This window comes from Balaenoptera acutorostrata, chromosome 8 (assembly GCF_949987535.1).
Source record: "Balaenoptera acutorostrata chromosome 8, mBalAcu1.1, whole genome shotgun sequence".
Taxonomy (NCBI): domain Eukaryota; kingdom Metazoa; phylum Chordata; class Mammalia; order Artiodactyla; family Balaenopteridae; genus Balaenoptera; species Balaenoptera acutorostrata.
The window spans coordinates 27007945-27030405 of NC_080071.1; the positions used below are offsets into that span (position 1 = coordinate 27007945).

Consider the following 22461-nt stretch of genomic DNA (forward strand, 5'->3'; position numbering starts at 1 on the left):
GCATAAAACCCACCTGTCTTGTTCATGCTGATTCACTAGTGCCAATCACACTGAATGGCAAATAGTAAACTAACTTAATTACCAACGAGTAGCAAAGTGAAAGCATTACAAACTTATTTTATATCTGATTTCATTCCACAGAATGGTCAATTTGGTCAAAATATTGATTAACATAATGAAAGCAGTGTGTCCCGTTTTCCATTTGGTAATGTAAATGTGGTTACATTTCTTTTATTTGTTTATTTTTCTATTAGTTGCTAGTGTTTGGTGAGTTGATTTCAGTAGGAGGATCATGGCATTATATCTGGAGGCTTCAAAGCCCACCTCTGATTTGATTAAGGATCCTGCAGCCTGTCACGTACTTGGAGCAAAGAGGGTCAGCTCTGTGTTTTAATGCCAAGTAGAGAGGGAACTGTGACATCTTGTCGGTGACTAGTGCCCTTGCTGTAGCAGCTCACGGTTATCAATTACACCCAGTCAGAGCTCACCAAAGTGCACCAACATGCACAAAGGCTGGCTTCTGAGGGACTTCTAGCTTCAGCTATAGATAGAGCTGAAAAGCACTTAGGCCCTTGTATTGAGCCCCACTTACAAGCCCAGATCCCCCTTTTCTCAAAAAAAAAAAAAAATTCTCCTTTCTCCTTGATCCAGACCACCAGGTTACCCTGATAGTTTTTCTTATAAGAGGACTGAATTAGATAAATGCTCTTTTCATTCCAGAAGGCCTAGGGACTCCTGCAAATGAATTCCCCCTCCCTTTCCAAAGAGCTCTGCAAAATAGTGACAAAGGGAGGTTCTAGATATACACCACACACATGCCCAGATTGAGCAAGAGAGATAGAGGAGAAAGCTAGAGATCATAATCCATTCCCCTTTCCCAGGCTAAGGGGGCTCCTTGCCTTACATTTGCGTTACTGAAGGGCTACAGTCCACAACTCTGCACTGAACAAAGCAGATCTGCTTGCAGATGATTTTCTGCCTCCTGCTATAGAGAGAAGCAGCTGGCAGTCTCAAAAATTTTAAGCTCTTTTGGGGTACCCTGATACCAAAATTTAAACATTATTTGAATTAATTAGTTGATAAATGCTCAGTCAACAGTCATTTGCATATAGATAACTATAAAGCAAAGTGCAGCTCTGGGAAGCACAAAGTGTTCCACCCTTAAGCACCTGAGAAGAGGCTTGCAGCATGTGTTTCTCTAATAAAATACTAATTAGAGACAGTTTATGAAAATGAAATTCAGTGAAGCTTTTTCACTTACAGGCCTTTGAAGATATATATATTGAACAGCGAAAAACCATTAAGACCATGTTAGAATATGCTGACAAAGTTTTCACTTATATATTCATCCTGGAAATGCTTCTCAAGTGGGTTGCATACGGCTTTCAAATGTATTTTACCAATGCCTGGTGCTGGCTAGATTTCCTGATTGTCGATGTGAGTATTCTGCACATTCTTGTTTCATTCTGTTGGCATGTGAATGATATGTGCTAGCAATGGTGCCTGGCACATAAAAGACACTCAGTAAGTACTGCATGGCCCCAAATATAAATGATGGTTCCCATCTTCCCAATAAGAAAATGCCCCAAAATAATTTTTTTGCTGGTTTAAATGTATATACTTTCAGAGATGAAACAGTCAAATGGAAATTATTGTATGTATTGATTTAGTTTAAATTAATATTTAAGACTCCAAGTTATACAAAATAATATATTAACATAGAAGTTTTGCTTTTATCACTCTCACATTTCATACAATAACTGTATTTAAATTCTTCAAGGGCATCTTTGATGTTACTATATTCATCATCACCAGAGCCTGTTGCAAAGTGTTTGTCCCACAGGTGGATTACTAATTACAAAACAATTTGAAAGTCCAAATAGCAAGAGACACTTCTTGATTTGTATGATGGTAGAAACAGATTGGCTGTGGACCAATTATTTAAAAGTTTTGTGAAACCACGATGGTGTTGAAAATAAAGATGCAGTATCAGAATATGAAACTTTAAAAATATGAATATGAGGTTATTCCCTGATTTTTGAGGGAAAATTTTGAGGAAGATCTCACCTTTTTTAATGCATATAATATCTTAACTAAAAAAATTTTTTTAAATCACTTTCATTTAGTTTTGGAGATTTACTTCTTAAACCCCCTTTAAATTAATAGTCCATTTTGAAAGACTAGAAAGGAACTTAAAGGCCTTTTGTCTAGAAAAGACTAGGCGAGCCAGTGAGAATAGGGGACAGGAAACCTGGGGGGAGGGGACGGGGTGATGCTCAGAGCTAACGGAGGAGGAAGACTCTGGAATTTTCAGGAAAGCACAATGTGTTAAGTAGTGTACTTTAAAGATAATATTCTGTTGATTATAATAATTCCTTGGCAATTAAAGATGTATTTTGAAATATAAAATTTACATATGATGCTAGCAGAGAAATAAGTGGACCCTTTCATGGAGAAAATTATTTTTTACAACTTCAGGTGAAAAATATATCAACTTTTAATTTAGTAAGAGTTTTCTAATCACCAAACAGAGGAAAAAATTTGTGAGAGACAAAGAGAATTCTTTGAATTTAAGAGACAAAAATATCTTTTTTCCCTTGAATCTACCTAAAGCAAATCTATTCTTAAATAACATATAGAGCTACATGCAGAATTATATCAAAAGTTTACTGGCAATGAAATAAGACAATAACTAATACTTAAAACCACATATGTGTGGACATTACAAACAAAGGAAAAATATACCAAGACAATACCAGTTATTTTATTTGTATAATGAGATTATGGATGATACTTTTCTTTATTTTCTGTATGTGGTTATGATTTTTAATCAAAATATCTGGCATTTAATATATCTATGTGATAATAAAGGCATTAAGTCAACACTACCTAAATATAAAGAAATTCTTAAGAGAAATCTATTTGAAGTCTATAAGCTGCTACTCATATTACCCAGCATATCCTGATATTTACCTTCTTAGATTTAAGAAAACTATTATGATAATGTATTAAACTGATCGATACTTTGCTTTATGTCAAATATATTTATTGAGCATCTATTTTGTTATGGAAGAGACAAATATGAATGCCATTTTTCTGGGCCTATGGGAGCTTACAGACAACTAGTGAGGACAGATAGTATACAATGAGAAGATGACATCTATATTAAAAGTGCCGTCTGCTTCACTGAGGAAGGAGCAAAGGCTTCATGAGGGCAGTGCAGTGTGAGCTGGCTTTTGAGGGATGACATGTCAGCAGGTACAGATGAGGGGAAGGACACCAAAGCCTTAAAGACACTGATGCATGCCAAGCAGGGCTTGTTCACAAAACAAGTGAGGGAAAGCGTTCTGTAATTGGATGATAAGGTAAGAAAGGTAAGTTGGAGAAGAGGTTGAAGGACCTGAGATGCCATACAAAGAGATTTAGATTTATGATTTAGTAATGAAGCCGCTAAAGAATTGTCTATGGAAAGTGACAAGAAAAGCTCACTCTTTCAGGGAGAGAAATTTGGTGGAGGTGTCAGTGATGGAATAGAAGGAGATCACTATTTACAGGCCAAAGACCAATAAAGATCAAAAAGAGAAGAGGGTCTACAGGTATCTCCTTTTCATATTCAGCTACACAAGACATATAAAATTGAATATTTTACTACTTCTTTAGCCAATAAATACTGCCCCGGTTCGGAATTTTTTTTCTTATGTCTAACTTTTATCTTTCCTCCTTTAATTTATGCCTAGCTCTTTTTCATTTTGCCTTTAGAGAAGATAAAATACTATAGGTCCTCTTGTTTTATATGTAGAAGATCTTCACAACAAATGATAATTCAGTAACTATTTTTCAGTTATATGTGAAGAGGAGACTTACAAAGCCTAAAAGTTTAGATTTTAGGAAAAATATAAAAACCACTTCAGAAATTTTTATAGATTAATTTTTTCTAAATTTAAAGGTTTTTCTATCTCAGATGACATGTGCAGAATTAGTTTGAATAAGTCAAGTTTTGTTGTAAAAATTTTCTCTGTGCTTCACTTATTTTTCTTAAAAAATGTATTTTTTAAATATACGCTAACACCATATTCTTAAAACCTATATTACACATCTGTTTTCATTTTTCTACTTTTGAGATTCAGGTGCACTTTAGGAGAAAATATCTTTTTTTAGTTTATATAGCTTTAATGATTTTTCTATGTATTTTCAAAGGAAATCAGACATTTCTGTGCCACCTATGACAGTGTTCTTTTCCTTTTTAGCTGAGATTTTAGAACTTCTATCAACTGCATTAGTCATCTGTGTAAATGACTAAAGAAAACATTGTTCTGACAATTTCTAATTAGTTATACTAAAATCTCAACTTTTTTTTACTTAATTATTTTAATTTTCCCTAATTAATGATCTTATGCCCTCACACTGACATTTACAGGAAGACTAAGCCACTGTTTAGAAACCTAGATCTTTCTGAATGTGTTTATATTCAGAGTCAATAGTGGTTTGCGTAGTTTACTTGCATACTTGTACTAAGTTTTAATTTCTCTTTCAGGTCTGCTCAGTAATGTGAGGAATGATAAAGTTTTACAGATCTATAGATGAAAATTTCATTTCGGTGTCATTCTTTTTCTTGCTTTACATTTAACTTTTAAAAATTTTCTTGTCAAGAATCTTGAAAAAAAACACATATAGCTTCTTCTTTTTCATAAGTTTATAGCAGTGGTTTTCAGAGTGTGGGGTCACAGGCCAGTATCATTAGCCTCCCCTGGGAACTCGAAGAAATGCAAATTCTCAGGCCCCACCTCAAACCTTGGCCAGCGATTTGTGTTTACAGCAAGCTCTCCAGGTGATTCTGATACTCACTAAAGTTTGAGAACTACTGGTTTATTACATAGAGCAAGGTTGAATTGTGTAAACATTTTTGTTTGTAAATGAGAAAACTGTGTTGCTTTTTCTGTATAGGTCTCATTGGTTAGCTTAACTGCAAATGCTTTGGGTTACTCAGAACTTGGTGCCATCAAATCCCTCAGAACACTAAGAGCTCTGAGGCCATTGAGAGCCTTATCCCGGTTTGAAGGAATGAGGGTAAGACCAAATGCTTTAGAATTTGTTGGAATTAGAATTGAGAACAAACTGCTGCTTTGAACCTTAGACATGACAAATCCATGCTGAATTTGTGTCTTCTACATTCAGACTCACATAACCAATCAATCAGTAATATTTGTCAGACATCCATAAACTTGACATTGTTGGAGGCACTCACAGAACATAATGCCTGAATGGTTGCTTCTAATTAGAAACAATTAGATTGCTTCTAACTAGATTTTTTCACTCTGTGGGAAATTTCTAGCATGTTGTGTAGGCTTCTGATGTGAGTCAAGATTAGTTATGTTCCTTCCATTTATAAACGTGCACGAAATCCCACTCACTGTAATTTGAAACCACCACATCGGTCCCCATCATTTTTCTTGCTTGCTCCTTATGATGTATTTTGAGCCTTTTAAAGTTCAAATCTGGCCTTTTAGCTTTCAAACGAAGGCTGAGATGGCTAAAAAGTAGGTCAGCTGTGGAAATCTAACACTCATTTAGAAAGGTGGTACAAAAGAACTCAGAGGAATTTGTGCTGCCATTTGTCATCCCCTGGGGCACAAAACCTGAGACCACATACCCTCAGCACTGAGGAAATGGTGATGCCCTGTCTCGGTACATTTAGCTATTCAAAAAAGAACTTTTAGATGCTTTTTTTGTGATATTTAAAAATAGCTACTTAGGACTTTCTCTGAATGTTGCAAAAACAACCAGAAACAGATATGTGTAGGTGTGTGTTCTCCTATGTTTGTATGCACATAATTGCATAGAAAGGAATGGCTAGCTCTTAAATTCTTTTCACTTTACCAATTTAAAATCTACTGTTTTTGCAGTAGCTGTTTTAATTTTTAAAAAGAGAATCAAACTTTCAGTACTAGAATGATTTTCATATTTTCTATATCAAGTTTGCATGTATAATGACCTAAATTCCTAGTCCTTCCATAGATCTGACTCTCTTTTCACTTCTTTTTCCATCTCATTTCTGTGCCAGGTTGTTGTCAATGCTCTTTTAGGAGCCATTCCATCCATAATGAATGTACTTCTGGTTTGTCTGATCTTTTGGTTAATATTCAGTATCATGGGAGTGAATCTCTTTGCTGGCAAGTTTTATCACTGTATTAACTACACCACTGGAGAAATGTTTGATGTCAGCGTGGTCAACAACTACAGTGAGTGTAAGGCCCTCATAGAGAGCAACCAAACTGCCCGGTGGAAGAACGTGAAAGTCAATTTTGATAATGTGGGACTCGGGTATCTTTCTCTACTTCAAGTAGTAAGTAACCACCTTATTATTCACTGTGATGTATTATGAAAAGGAGCCCAAAATTCTTCTTTCTCAGTGTTTGCAAATACATACTTCCTCAAGCCCATCTGCCTAGATTCTTCCTCAGTCATGGCCGAACTGTCTTTTCTGCACCATGTTGAAAACTGGACAGCTCTACAAAGTTTACAGTCTCTCAGACTAAGCCTTAGGTTCCCAGCACAGGTCTTTGCTACTGAGATTTCTGTGTAGGTTCCTACTGTTTTCCCCCATCCCTAATCTGAGCAAAGTAGAGGCAGTGGCCTGAGGGTGGGGTTGGAAAGGTGGTGGGGAGAGGGGTGGTAGATTTCTGTCTTCCTTCTCAGGTACCAGACAGTCTCTAAACCCTCGCCAAGTCTCCACCCACCCAACCTTCACCAATACCGTAACCAAATGTACCCTCACACGAACTCCTACCTTGATTCCCCTCTTCCTCCCTGTTGCTTGAATGCTTTCAGATAGGGAGATTGCTCTCTTGCAAATGAAAACCTTCCTATCAAGTCTATTATGTCTGCTATAATTTCATAAAAATCCATTCAACTTCTCAACTGACCACGCTTAGTCATGTCCACATGCTCCCTGAGATGATCCACCTGCACAATACCCAACACTAGATAAATATTGCAGGGTCCTGTGGCACTAAGGAACTGAAAAAAAATGTACAAGACTTGTCTTCAGGATTACTATGCCCACACATACACAAACACACAAAACCAAAATATTTTAAAAAGTAAATTGCAATTAAATATAATGTTTGCTTCAGGTTATAATGCTGCTTCTTATAGAATAACTGCCTCAAAATAGTATATTTAGCAATACTGAGGAGAGTTTCAAGACCACACCATCATGATTGATGGTTGGTGATAATACCACTTAGAAAGGGATAAGCAGAAAAGAAAGCATTAAGATCAAACAACACAGCATATTTTTTCGTTTGTCTGAAGGTAGTACTATATTCGTGAAATTATTTCATGTTATATTCTTTAGATACAGCAGAGTCAAAAGTTATTGATAGTTGCTTTTATGATAGCATATTGTTATAATCCATCATGATTTCATTATAGATGTTAAGGTTTCATAAAAAGATGTTATAGAAGAATACAAAGGAAGAGTTTTCAATGCATATGTTATAAAACTTTGCCCGAAGAGTTTAAATATTAATTCAAAGCTATTTTATATACCTGTTTTGAATGAATCTTTTATATACCTGTTTTGAATCAATCAATCTGATATTTAATCTCTTGTCTAGAATTATAATTTGTGAGGGAAAAAATTAAATGATGTGACTTTTTTTACAGGCCACATTTAAGGGATGGATGGATATCATGTATGCAGCTGTTGATTCACGAAATGTAAGTCTGTTTAGAGAGAAAATTGTTTAACTTGATCCAGTGAATATTTCTGCAGTGTTGTTATTTAATGATATTGTCAATAAAATGAAATCATAGGTTAATTTATAGATTACATCTATATTAGAAAAATAAAATATTCAACCTTACATTACACTTTCCAAACTTTGATTTAAATGTATTTCTCTACTCACTGTGAATCTTTTAACATATCTTTCCTAGTATCTAGCATGGTACCTGGCACTTAAAAATTTGTTGACTCTATTTGTAAAATGAGACATCTTATTTTTGGTTCTGATAGTTCTGGCCATGAATTAAAAGCCCTCACAGGCACTTTCTTCATCTGTCACAGATTTCTTCCAGCTTTTGATCTTTCCTCTGATAGGAAGGATCTGACTAATGGTAAAAATGCAAACAGAAGACAAAATAAACATATAAAAAAACCTAATGGTGTTTCTCTCTGGGAAGTGAGATTTTTGTGGTAGAAAAAGGGGCTTTCATAATCTACCTTATATACATCAGCACTTTTGAAATTTTTTGTATAATCTCCATTAATTTCTCACTAACAATAAGGGAGAAAATCACATTTTGAAAAAGAGATTGGCTTCTGATATATTGCCAGAGTATAGTAATTAAGCTCAAAATATTACATCCCTGCCACCAAAAACCAGGTGGTAACTTAGAAAGAATTCCTGATTTTTTTTTCACCTTATTAAAAAAAAAAAAAAGAATGAGAGAGCTTAACACCCTGCATTGTATCTATTACTATCAGGAATCCCAGTTATGGGGTTTTTTGAATAATAATTATAATTTATTATTTATTACCACTCACTGTGCTGGCTTTCTTACATTATCTCATTTTCTGCAGTGGTTTCCTACCTATTTGATTAATTCATTTAAAATTCTCTCTGCCTTTCTTATCAATAACTTACATGACACACAACTTGCTTTCAGTTTCTTCCTTAATAACCTAGCATACACTATCTGCTATGTAACCCCTCAGCATTCAAGCACTTTACAAAAGATGGAGTCCAATTGGCCACTATAATTATGACAAGTTATTCACTCTTACTCTCATTAGTTAATAGAGAAATGCAAATTTAAACCAAAATTAGATACTACCTACAAACCTTCCTGATTAGCAATAATAAAAAGTTTGACAATACCAAGTGCTGCTAAGAATAAACAGCAGCAAGAACTCTAGTGTGCTGGTTGGGGGGGAAATGGATAAATATTCCTTTAAAAAAGTTGAGCATTACCAACATTATTCATTAAAGTTCAAGATATTCCTTAACCCCACAATTCCATTTTTAGCAATATATTCTATAGAAACTTGTGTACATATATAGGAGAATCTCTGTATAAGAATGAGCATAACTTTTTTTGTGTTAGTGAAAAACTGGAAACAACTCAAAAGTAGTAGAAATAGGCAAATAATTGAATATTAAACAGTATTGAAAATGATATATGAATCCAGTATACATAATAATGCAGATGAATCTTAAAATGTAACTGTTATAACAAATGTGTCTACTAGATAAAACGTAGACACAACTAACCTTGTTGTTCAAGAATGCATACTTAGGTTCTAACTCTAAAGAAAAAGCAAGGAAATAATTACCATAAAAGTCAGGATAATGATTACCTCTAGCAGAGATGGTAGAATTTATGTTTGGGAAGGATACACCAAGGGTTTCTGACATCTTGGGTTGTAAAGTTCACTTTAAAAGAGTTTATTACATCTAACACTTATGTACTGTGCACCTTTGTGTTTGTATTGTATTTAATTTTAAGACATTTTAAAATATTTTATATCACTGTCCACTACACACATGCATAAATAAAATAGAAGTCTTATCAAAGAATAGGCAGTTTTACAATATTTCCAATATTTTCTATTTTACCCTATTTCATTAGAAAAAAAAATTTCATGTTGGCCATTACCCTCTAAATTGATTTCATGACACAATGGGTCATTACCTGCGTTCATTGTCACCTGTGACTAGTTAACTGGGTTAGAACAATGTCCTGTGAGACCTGAACTACAGATTACAGCCAAAGCTTAAACCAATCATCATACATTTTTCATCAGAACTGTGCTGGATGAGAGAGGGTATCATTGTTACAAAAACAATGCCTAAGGCCTGCTGAATAGGATGAATCAATAGACTCATTTTCAGAATGGAAAGATCCTACTGATGTACCTATGTCCACAGGTACAGTAATAATTCTAGTCTATCAACAGAAATATGTAATAGAAATCAAATCTTTACTCTTAGCTCTTACTATTGGCCAGGTGCTGTTCTAACACCTCTCATATACAATAAACATTAAACCTTAAACCTTTAACCTTCCCAACATTTAACCTTCCCAACTACCATATGAGGAGTAGGTTCTATATTTTTCCATTTTACAGATGAAGAAGCTGAGTCAGAGAGGGTAAAATTTGAAAGTTTTTAACATAGTATAGTGTGACTACAACACCTCTTCTGTAGGAAGAGGAAATCCTCACTTTGCATGCCCCATTGGGGTCTTGAAACTGCATTGAAAGTGCATTCATAATCTAGGCATTTACTGGGTGAAATTAATTTTAATTATTCAGACTTTTCTATGAGTTGTTTCATTTTCTCAACTCAGTGAACCGTATTAGAGACTCTTCAATAGGTGTGTTAGATTTGATGTTTCATAAAATCTGTTTAATTTTTTTAAATTTCCAGTGATAGAGACATGCTTTGAGAATCGAAAATTCACTGATGTCTTTTTTATGAAACATGGATTAGGTCTAATAGTTATCATTTTTCATATTTTGTAGGTAGAATTACAACCCAAGTATGAAGACAATCTGTACATGTATCTTTATTTTGTCATCTTTATTATTTTTGGTTCATTCTTTACTCTGAATCTTTTCATTGGTGTCATCATAGATAACTTCAACCAACAGAAAAAGAAGATAAGTATACTAAAACTTCATCCTTGCTCTAAAATGTGAACTAAACATATCACACTGTTTCCTTTTGGCTCCAAATGCAGTCAACAAAAAGAAAGAATATAAAATTCAGAAATTGTTTTGAGAGACTTAATCATCTATGAGTTTTTAAGTGATTGATAATTCAGATAGCATGTACTGATATTTCCAGTATAGAAATCTGACTAATATGGCATAATTTATGCATTGGATATATGCATCTCTAAAATACATATATTAATTAGTAGCATTAGAATAGAATGTGGAGCCATTTTTCACACAATTACTAAGATGAATTTTGTAGCTAGCAAAGAACGTGATTTTTACAAGTTTTTATTTCATTTCTTTACTTTGGAGGTCAAGACATTTTTATGACAGAAGAACAGAAGAAATACTACAATGCAATGAAAAAACTGGGTTCAAAGAAACCACAAAAACCCATACCTCGACCTGCTGTAAGAACAACATACTTTCATCATTAATAAAATCTATGTTATCTATCACTTTTACAGCCCAAATTGCTAGATACTAATTTTTGTGCATTTGCAAAACAAAGTTTTTGCCTTAACAATGTGACTAGCTAGCCTAAATAGCCTAAGTATTTGTAATTTATATATACATACTATGTAGAAATTATGTAATATATTTTATATACAGACATAAAATACATATTAATAATAATGTTTAGACTTATATGCCAATATTATTCCATAGGATTGATGTCATTGAGGAGCTTCTAATAATGCAGAGAAGAAAACATATTCATATATACATAGTGTGGCAATATTGAATGTTCTCAGAGTGCAGTGGGGACCAATTGGGATAATTGGTACCTCTTGGATATGCCCCATATTCTGTCCAATTCTGCAGATTGAATGGAATCATTAATGCAAAAAGTCACAGGTCTTGTTGTTTTTTCCTGGTTTTTAAGAAAAATCTATTTCCTCCTAGCATCTTGCCCCTAAATCAGATGACATCATTCTTTAAGACTTTTTATGGCTATTCCAATTGTATATTTGCCAATGGCTACTGGTTCTGTTTGGTTGCTGCAAGGAATTGTTGTCAGGAGAGTTCCTGAGTTTTTCTATGTTTCAGAAGTCCTCCCCCAAGGTATACATGGTACAAGGCAATCCAGTGTTCCCCAGGAATCATGACTCTATGACTCCATTAGTGGCGATGTAAAACTGGCCAAACTAAAACTGGCCATGCCCATGTTTTGTTTGTAAGTTAGCCAAAAGCTCAAAGAAAGTGGATAGTTATATTGGACAAAACATTAGGAATGGACAATTTGAGCCTACTCTTTGAGAAATAATACAACTTGAATGGATGGGGAGTAAAGCAGAATAATGCCCTATATAAGAAAATATATACTCCAAAGCCATGGAAATAAATATTGCAGTGGAGAATAGTGATATATTTGAAATAGTGAGTAGTAAACACAAGGTTTTCTGGGTTAAATGAGTCAAGGTTACCACTATGAGTCTGAAGAAATCGATCTTAATTAAGCCAAATGAAAATATAATATAGTTAAGTGAACAGCATAGTAATGTGAAGAAAAAGAATTTTAGAGACTGGCATGAGAAGATGTTAGAGACAAAATAATGCTGGGCCTCAGACAAGAAGATGAACACTTATATACAAGAAGATGAGTTCACAATATGGGGTCATGCCAGTAGGACTGGAACATAGGAAATAAAGGAGCCAACAAGAAGACTCAGTGGGATGAGGCAGCTATAAAATATAGGAAAAGAGGAAGGACATGTAGATAATGAAGAATGTAAAACAGTTAATGTTTTGTAAAATTACTGATTGCACTAACAAAGTCTTATAAAGGCATTTGGAAAAATTAGGTCTTATGAATATGAGACAAAGATTTTAGAGTTGTCATTGTCAGACATAATTCAGTTGAGCTCTGAAGCTTAGATTCATTTTTGAAAGATAATTAGAATATATCAAAAAAAAAAAAAAGACCCAAAAAGTGCTGAGCATGAAGACTTGGGCACTTCACCATTATAGGAAGAGGTAAATCAGTGAAGGAGTGAGATTTATCAGTAGGCAACATATATATGTAGATAAACGATTGAGAAAGAAATTTTTAAATGGCTGTTTAATTACATCAAATGACGTAGATTTACCTGGCAGGGACAGGGATGCACAGGAAATGACCAGTGCACTTAACTAGACTATTATTGCCAACAATTTGGCAAATTAAGAAATGATTTGGTAAAATCCGTCCATTCAGTCTTTCATTAACAATGTACTATGCTAAACATTCAGATTTAAATATCGAACAATCAAGAGTCTATTTGGTAATCAAATATTCACCCCAACAAATATAGAAATATCCAAGAAGGAAAGATCCATTTGGCTATGAGAGCCGATATGAAAGAGGGGACTGATGAATCAGGGAAGTTGGGGAAGGCTTCACTGAAGCATGAGCTGAGGCATGGAGAAGAATGAGGAAGCGTCAGTAGGCAATGTGGGAAGAGAAGAGGAATGTATATGTGAAGGCCCTGAGGTAGGAAGGCCAGTGAGCTGGAGTGCAGAGGGTCGGGGGTTCATTTGGGACATGGGGAGAATGAAGAGGTTAGGATGGTCCACACTTTTCTGGGCTTCATAGGCCATGTTCAAGAGTAGTCTTTGTCCTTAGAGCAATGGGAAGCCATTGAAGGGGACCTGGGCCGTTTGGGTTTTGTGAATATCACTCAACCAGCGCTGACAGAGGCAGTATGTGCATTGCAGACTCGTTTTGGAACTATTTCAGAGATGATAGGTAGAGTGGTGTAGAGATGAATAAAATGGATGGATTTGTAAGCTATCACAGGAGTGAAATTAAAAGGTTTATTAATTGAATATGAGAGGTGAAGAAGGAAGCAACAAAGATGACTTATGAGTTTCTGCCTTACACAACTGGATGAATAGTGGTGTCATGCAGAATATGAAGTAGGGACATGAATGGAGAAAAAATTGGGGATGCTAGTTTACAGAATTTTACAATCAAAAAGGGAGTCTGAAAGAGAATGAATGTTTAGAAGAAGTAGTAAAATAAAGTTTCTAAAGATTGAGAGATTAGGTTCATAGCAAAGCAGGAGTTCTGGAGAAGAAGAGATTGAAGAGAAAGGGAATAAATGTAGAATAAAGTTGCACAGGATGTGGCTCAAGAACAGTGTAGTCTAGGTTAGAGAGCAAAAGGGACTGAGTCCTCCAATGAATTTGGAGTAATATATAAAAAGTAGGTGTGGGAGACAAGATAATATGAAATGAAAAAGGAAGTAGAAGAGTTTCTTTACACCAGTTGACTTTGGTGTTCTCAAAAAAGAAGAGTAGAGGGCAAGAGAATGGGAAATTTCTGAGAAGTTTGAAATTATCCTGGGACCAAGTGAGGGACAAAGGATTGCTAATCATTGTCAAGGGCCAAGGTAAAGTGAGAGAACATAAATCTTTGGTGAACAAGGCCTCCAAGGTTATATAGCTTCCTCCAGCATATTCTGGGATTTAAATTGGAGACAGTGATCTATAACTGGGAATTGGAGTTGTACGTTCAGGTAATCCACTGGAAAACTAAATGGACAGGGAATCTAAGGAGCTTTTTATTGATCATGCTGATATGAAAATAAACCCCAAGTTTCTGATTTTATGCAATTTTTATGCAATTTTGAATCTACTACATTGTAGATTCTACAGTGTAGATTCTATAGCATTCTGTAGGTGCTATATCTGTGGAAGAGAAAAAGGTTTTAATTAAATAAGAGCAATTGATGTCATAAAATGTCATCACTTTTATGACAAATGTAAGCACAAAGTTTTCTGAGATCACAGAGTGCTTAAAACTTAAAACTGAGTTAGAATTCACCAGACTGAGAAGGGCTGTCTGATAATACCCCTTGACAGAGGTGTTAGGACAGAGGAGACAGATAAACAAGATAAAATGATACGGTACAAGAGTGGTAGGAAATATCAGAAGGGTAGAAATAAGGGGACCATAACTAGCCTTGGAAGAGTAAACTTCAGTACACAAGAGCTAAGAACGAAGTGTTTAGAACTGGAATTAGATGCATTTATTAGGTTGAAGAAGGCCCTAGAAGGACAGACCCAGCTGAAACAATGTAAGTCCAACCCAGCAGGCTAAATATGTATTCAGAGAAAATAGCAAAATATAACAAACAGGTGGTGTTTGATGTCCCAGAATTTCAATAGGGAGTAATGGATGCTTCTACTAGGGAGAGGACAAAACACTAACATAGAGAATCCAGACCAATAAATGTGTCGATCTGGGAAAGCAGACTATGAGCGTAGAGGTAGCAGAACGTCTGTAGTTCTAGTTGAGAAGGTAGAGGACAACCTAGCAGAGGTAAGCCAAGGCCCAAGCTCCAGAGTGCCTCAATACCAAGCAGATAGGGGCAAAAAGGAAGAAAATAGGGTCCAGTCGGCTTAATTGGTTTACAAGATGAGGACTTAATTTCATAAACAAGACGTAAGGCCAGTTGGTGCTTGGAATAAGGTCCAAATTGAATAGGGCAGAGTTTGAACATTTGAATTGTGAACTGTAATTTTTTAAAGATAATTTTATTCTTATAGAAGAGTTACCTCACAAAATCCTCACCCTACTTTCCTTTATTTTAACCTCTTACATAACCATAGATTGGTTAGCAAAACTAAGAAATTAATCTTGGTGTAATACCGTAAAATAAAATGTAGAATTTAACTGGATTTCACCAACTATTCCACTAATGTCCTTTTTCTTTCTTTCTTTCTTTCTTTCTTTTTGGCTGTGTTGGGTCTTCGTTTCTGTGCGAGGGCTCTCTGTAGTTGCGGCAAGCGGGGGCCACTCTTCATCGCGGTGCACGGGCCTCTCACTGTCGCGGCCTCTCTTGTTGCGGAGCACAGGCTCCAGACGCGCAGGCTCAGTAGTTGTGGCTCAAGGGCCCAGCTGCTCCGTGGCACGTGGGATCTTCCCAGACCAGGGCTCGAACCCGTGTTCCCTGCATTGGCAGGCAGATTCTCAACCGCTGCGCCACCAGGGAGGCCCCATAATGTCCTTTTTCTTGAACTATAATTCTAAAAACATCTTCTCAACTGAACCTTGAGGTAGAATTAAGGTAGAATTTAAGACGCTTTGGCTTTGCTGGGGGTTGGGGGGTATATAAAGGGAGAAACTAGGGGGAAAAAGGACAGAAAAAGCAAGAGAAGTATTTATTTATTAGTTCTTCAAAGTTAATTTTGATGCTCACCCCCAACACAGGCAATAACAAAGATTCATTATAGTGGCAAATATTTACTAACTGTCCATTGTACACATGGTGATGTTCTGGGCACTGAGAACCTAGCAGGCGGTTCTTAACATAAAATCAGTTTATAAAATCTGGTATCATGAACAGTGTAAATAAAACAAATACATTTGGAAAGAGTTGGATATTCCAATATACAAATTTTCTTCCAAGTGTAAAACAAACATAGAGTGTTTTTTAATAAAAGCTACATTTTCATATTGCTATATTAAAATCAGATAAGTTGAACTTGATTTTTTTTTGTTTTCAGTTTCTAAGTGAACTTTACATACTCTTTGTTTCAGAACAAATTTCAAGGGATGGTCTTTGATTTTGTAACCAAACAAGTCTTTGATATCAGCATCATGATCCTCATCTGCCTCAACATGGTCACCATGATGGTGGAAACTGATGACCAGAGTCAAGAAATGACAAACATTCTGTACTGGATTAATCTGGTGTTTATTGTTCTGTTCACTGGAGAATGTGTGCTGAAACTAATCTCTCTTCGTTATTACTATTTCACCATCGGATGGAATATTTTTGATTTTGTGGTGGTCATTCTCTCCATCGTAGGTAAGAAGAGCTGCTTTTACTCAGTTAAGGAATTTAGTAGTGAAAATTTGTGTTTTAAAGCTTTAAAGTTTTTTTCACTAATCTTACTCATTCACCCCGAAGTTTCAAATAAAAGTCTAATTATTAGTCCATTCTCAGCTTGTCATTTCTCTAATTGCATGCTGTGTATGAAATGATGTGTAAAAAAAAGAATTTATATTCTGCAGGTTTCATTTATCATCTTGTCTCATTTCAGAAGAAAATAACTGCAACTTTGGCCTAATACTCCTGTACTCAGTCATACTCCTGTAGTATAGACAAGTATTGCTTTGAATAAACAATTCACACACACGTACACATATAAATCATTACAAGTAGTCAAATAGTCCATAAATAATTGTCCTTGGTAATTGGAATATCATGTTGTGTGTTTATATATATTCACACTCATACAAGCTTCATGTTATCTTTGGGTTCAGATAGTTTTCTATGGTGTGTAATATTCTTTTTCACAAGTACACATTTTGTTCAAAAATTCAAAGCAAATTCATTTCATCAATACATATTAAGTGTTTGTGTGTAGGACATTAAATCAGGTGCTAGAAGTAAGGTTCTGCTTGTTTGAGGAAAGAGAACATATACATAGAGAGAAAAATAGTATTCCACTATTTATACACTTTCGCTGGTTAAATAGAAAGACAAGGTAGCATTCCATTTGATCCTGACGACTGTGATATGCAGGATAATACAGTGATTAAGGGATGAGACTCCTGGGTCATACAGACCTGACTGAGCGCTTCCCTATTTTCACTACTTACCAGCTCTGTGACCTATGGCAAGTTACCTCACCTTTCCAATCCTTAGCTTTCCAAGGAATATTTTTGTGAAGTGGTGTTGTGAAGATTAAATGAGATTATGAAAGTAAAGGCACTTAGCACTGTGCCTAGCACAAAGAAAAGACTTAGTAAATGTTAAGCCTAACAACGACAACAAAAGTAGCTATTATCACCATTTAGCAATGCATAAAATCATTGCCAGGATTCAGTCCCAAGTATGTCTGTCTTGAAAGCCTGGATTGTCTCCAGTACGTTGTTCTGCCACCTCCCAAATAAAATGGATCAAAACCATCTCAGAAGAATAAGAACTTTCATATTCCTGATCCAAAAATCATATGCTTTATCCATTAAATCTTATACAAACACTAGAACTAGTATTTAAGAAACATAAATTTCTTAAATTTCTGTGCTTGGCTGCCATATACATTGTGTCCTTTATAGATGCTTTTCTTGAACCAGGAAAAATGACCATTAATACCTTCAGTTAGTATAAAGGTGTTAATGTTATAACACTAAACATACCAGTTTCATTTTGCTAAACAAATATTGCAGATTGTGTGTATGTAAATGTGTGTGTGTGTGTGTGTGCCCCTAATTCTCATGTCCACATTTTGTAAAACTAGTTAGTGCTTATCTAAGACATGTAAATTTTCATTTGCTGCCATTAAGTATAACCTTATTTTTGTTTTATCTTGGCTTTCCATAGGTATGTTTCTGGCTGAGCTGATAGAGAAATATTTTGTGTCCCCTACCCTGTTCCGAGTGATCCGTCTTGCCAGGATTGGCCGAATCCTGCGTCTGATCAAAGGGGCCAAGGGGATCCGCACGCTGCTTTTTGCTTTGATGATGTCCCTTCCTGCGTTGTTTAACATCGGCCTCCTGCTCTTCCTGGTCATGTTCATCTACGCCATCTTTGGAATGTCCAACTTCGCCTATGTTAAGAGGGAGGTTGGAATTGATGACATGTTCAACTTCGAGACCTTTGGCAACAGCATGATCTGCCTGTTCCAGATTACCACCTCTGCTGGCTGGGATGGATTGCTAGCACCTATTCTTAATAGTGGACCTCCAGACTGTGACCCTGAAAAAGATCACCCTGGCAGCTCAGTTAAGGGAGACTGTGGGAACCCATCTGTGGGGATCTTCTTTTTTGTCAGTTACATCATCATATCATTTCTGGTCGTGGTGAACATGTATATCGCTGTCATCCTGGAGAACTTCAGTGTTGCTACTGAAGAAAGTGCAGAGCCCCTGAGCGAGGATGACTTTGAGATGTTCTATGAGGTCTGGGAGAAGTTTGATCCCGATGCCACCCAGTTCATAGAGTTCTCCAAGCTCTCTGATTTTGCGGCCGCCCTGGATCCTCCTCTTCTCATAGCAAAACCAAACAAAGTCCAGCTCATTGCTATGGATCTGCCCATGGTCAGTGGGGACAGGATCCACTGCCTCGACATTTTATTTGCCTTTACAAAGCGTGTTTTGGGTGAGAGTGGAGAGATGGATGCCCTTCGAATACAGATGGAAGAGAGATTCATGGCATCGAACCCCTCCAAAGTCTCCTATGAGCCCATTACAACCACTTTGAAACGCAAACAAGAGGAGGTGTCTGCTATTGTTATCCAGAGGGCTTATAGACGCTACCTCTTGAAGCAAAAAGTTAAGAAAGTTTCATGTATATATAAGAAGGACAAAGGTAAAGAAGGTGATGGAACACCCATCAAAGAAGATATCCTCATTGATAAACTAAATGAGAATTCAACTCCAGAGAAAACCGATGTGACACCTTCTACCACGTCTCCACCTTCCTATGACAGTGTGACCAAACCGGAAAAAGAAAAATTTGAAAAAGACAAATCAGAAAAGGAAGACAAAGGGAAAGATATCAGGGAAAGTAAAAAGTAAAAAGAAACAAAGAATATTCCATTTTGTGATCAATTGTTTACAGCCCGTGATGGTGATGTGTTTGTGTCAACAGGACTCCCACAGGAGGTCAATGCCAAACTGACTGTTTTTACAACTGTATACTTAAGGTCAGTGCCTATAACAAGACAGGGGCCTCTGGTCAGCAAACTGAGACTCAACAAACCAGAGAAACAACATCGACAGGAGGTTTCTGTGTTCACAACCAGCTGACACTGCTGAAGAGCAGAGAGTAATGGCTACTCAGACTCTAGGAACCAATTTAAAGGGGGGAGGGAAGTTACATTTTTATGTAAATTCAGCACGTGACACTTGATAACAGTAATTGTCACCACTGTTTATGTTCTAACTGCCACACCTGCCACATTTTTATGAAAATGTATGCTGTGAATTTATCACTTTCTTTTTAATCCACAGGTTGTTTACTATTATATGTGACTATTTTTGTAAATGGGTTTATGTTTGGGGAGAGGGAGTAAAGGTAAGAAATTCTATGTTTCTCTACTGTATAACTGGATATATTTTAAATGAAGGCATGCTGCACTTCTCATTCTCACATGAAAAGAAATCACATCACAAAAGGAAAGAGTTTACTTCTTGTGTCAGGATGTTTTTAGATTTTTGAGGTGCTTAAATAGCTATTCATGTTTTTAAGGTGTCTCATCCAGAAAAATTTTACTGTGCCTGTAAATGTTTCATAGAATTCACAAGCATTAAAAAGTTGTTTTATTTTTTCATAATCCATTACATGTACCTGTATATATGTATATATGTATATGTGCGTGTATATACATATATATGTATACACACACCACACACACACACACACACACACACACACCCCATTACATAGTCATTCAGAGTCCTGGCAGCATGACTATAACATTTTTGATAAGTGTCCTTTGGCATAAAATAAAAATATCCTATCAGTCCTTTCTAAAACCTGAATTGACCAAAAAGCATCCCCCCCCGTCACTTTATAAAGTTGATTCTGCTTTTTCCTGCAGTATTGTTTAGCCATCTTCTGCTCTTGGTAAGGTTGACATAGTACATGTCAATTTAAAAAATAAAAATCTGCTTTGTAAATAGTAATTTTACCCAGTGGTGCATGTTTGAGCAAACAAAAATGATGACTTAAGCACAGTATTTATTGCATCAAATACGTACCACAGTAAGTATAGTTTGCAAGCTTTCAACAGGTAATATGATGTAATTGGTTCCATTATAGTTTGAAGCTGTCACTGCTGCATGTTTATCTTGCCTCTGCTGCTGCATCTTATTCCTTCCACTGTCCAGAAGTCTAATATGGGAAGCCATATATGTCAGTGGTAAAGTGAAGCAAATTGCTCTATCAAGACCTCATTCTTCATGTCATTAAGCAATAGGTTGCAGCAAACAATAAAGAGCTTCTTGGTTTTTATCCTTCCAATCTTAATTGAATACTCTACGGTAAAAAGCCCGATGTACAAACATGTTGCAAGCTGCTTAATTCTGTTGAAAATATATGGTTAGAGTTTTCTAAGAAAATATAAATACTGTACAAAGTTCATTTTATTTTATTTTTCAGCTTTTTGTACATAAAATGAGAAATTAAAAGTATCTTCAGGTTGATGTCACAGTCACTACTGTTAGTTTCTGTTCCTAGCACTTTTAAATTAAAGCACTTCACAAAATAAGAAACAAAGACTAACATGCAATGTAGGTTCCTGCTTTTTTTTATTAGTACAGTAAACTTTGCACATATTTCAATGTGAAACAAATCTCAGACTGAGTCCAGCATTTATTTGCTTTCAAATAGTGATGCCTTATCATCAAAAGAGGCTTAAGTAACGATCAGTTGATATTCTTGGCATCACTTGAATCAGATGTTTCCACCTAGTCCTTTTATTCAGTAAATCATCAGTCTTTTCCAGTGTTTGTTCACACAGGTAGATCTTATTCTTACTGACCCATATGGCATTAGAACTTTATCAGATATGATATGAGGTCCAAGCTTTTCTTTTCAACAAAAATTATATAAGTGAAATTATATTACCAGTTACAGCAAAACATTTTGTGTTTCTTTCACAAGCAACATTAAATGTAGATTCTTTACACTAAAGCTATTGACTTGTAGTATGTTGGTGAAATGCATGCAGGAAAATGCTATTACCATAAAGAACGGTAAACCACATTACAATCAAGCCAAAAGAATAAAGTTTTTGCTTTTGTTTTTGTATTTAATTGTTCTGTCTTTGTTTCTATCTTTGAAATGCCATTTAAAGGTAAATTTCTATCATGTAAAATGATCTGTCAGAAAAAATGTAAAAATACACATTGAATATAATAATTCATCTTTAAAGTTTTTCATTTAATGGAAATTAATTAAGAAGAGTGTACTGGATATCTAGTTTTAATATTGGCCCAAAACCTAGATATGGTATTGGATAGAGCAGTGGAAAATTACAAAAATTAATAAAAAATTGACTAGCATTTTAAGTTGTGCATCCTTTCTCCTTCCCGTCTACCTACTGCTTTGTTTTGTTTTGTTATTCTCTTTTCCATTTTGGTTCCTTCCCTATGTATTCTTGGTGTACTTTCCATATACTTTTCCATCACTTCCTTGGGCTCTCAGTATTTTTGATTAAGGATATTCTCATTTTTTCTTTTCTGTTCACCAAATCTCTTGTTTATTATAGTCTGTAGACAACAGATCTGTACACTTAGGCCCCTAATAATCTGCTGCACTAGAAAAAGTTCATATAATATCTTCATATTCATTTCTATAATTTTGGAAGCAAAAATTCCAAGTGAGCTTAGATCTCACTCTTTATAATATATAAACAAAATTCCCCAAATGACACAGATTTGGTTTTTCCATTTAATTATGAGAAGTTTGAAATGTTTTTCAGTTCTGATTACCTATTAGAAATACCTGAGAAGCTTTAATAAATGCCAATGTTTGAACCAAAAGCAGACCAATTGAATTCATATCTCTGGGGATGAAACTTAAGCATCCAATTTTTTTCCCTTAACATCTTTATTGGAATATAATTGCTTTACAATGGTGTGTTAGTTTCTGCTTTATAACAAAGTGAATCAGTTATACATATACATAACTTCCCATATCTCTTCCCTCTTGCGTCTCCCTCCCTATCCCACCCCTTTAGGTGGTCACAAAGCCCAGAGCTGATCTCCCTGTGCTATGCGGTTGCTTCCC

General features: G+C 35.5%; 1 protein-coding gene across 7 annotated transcripts in view; it reads left to right on the forward strand.

The window, feature by feature from the left end:
• Positions 1-22091, forward strand: part of LOC103019313 (sodium channel protein type 2 subunit alpha) — a 150178-nt gene extending 128087 nt beyond the window's left edge. For 6 of the 7 annotated variants that reach the window (XM_057550729.1, XM_057550732.1, XM_057550728.1 and 3 more), the window contains 8 exons: positions 1264-1437; positions 4945-5067; positions 6062-6343; positions 7669-7722; positions 10532-10669; positions 11035-11139; positions 16257-16527; positions 18049-22089. In XM_057550729.1, coding sequence (XP_057406712.1) covers positions 1264-1437; positions 4945-5067; positions 6062-6343; positions 7669-7722; positions 10532-10669; positions 11035-11139; positions 16257-16527; positions 18049-19244 — 2343 coding nt within the window. In that variant the 3' untranslated portion in view covers positions 19245-22089. Of the gene's footprint in view, positions 1-1263; positions 1438-4944; positions 5068-6061; positions 6344-7668; positions 7723-10531; positions 10670-11034; positions 11140-16256; positions 16528-18048 lie in introns of all 7 variants that reach the window. The other variant, XM_057550733.1, reaches the window with a different exon arrangement.
• Positions 22092-22461: the final 370 nt, after the last annotated feature.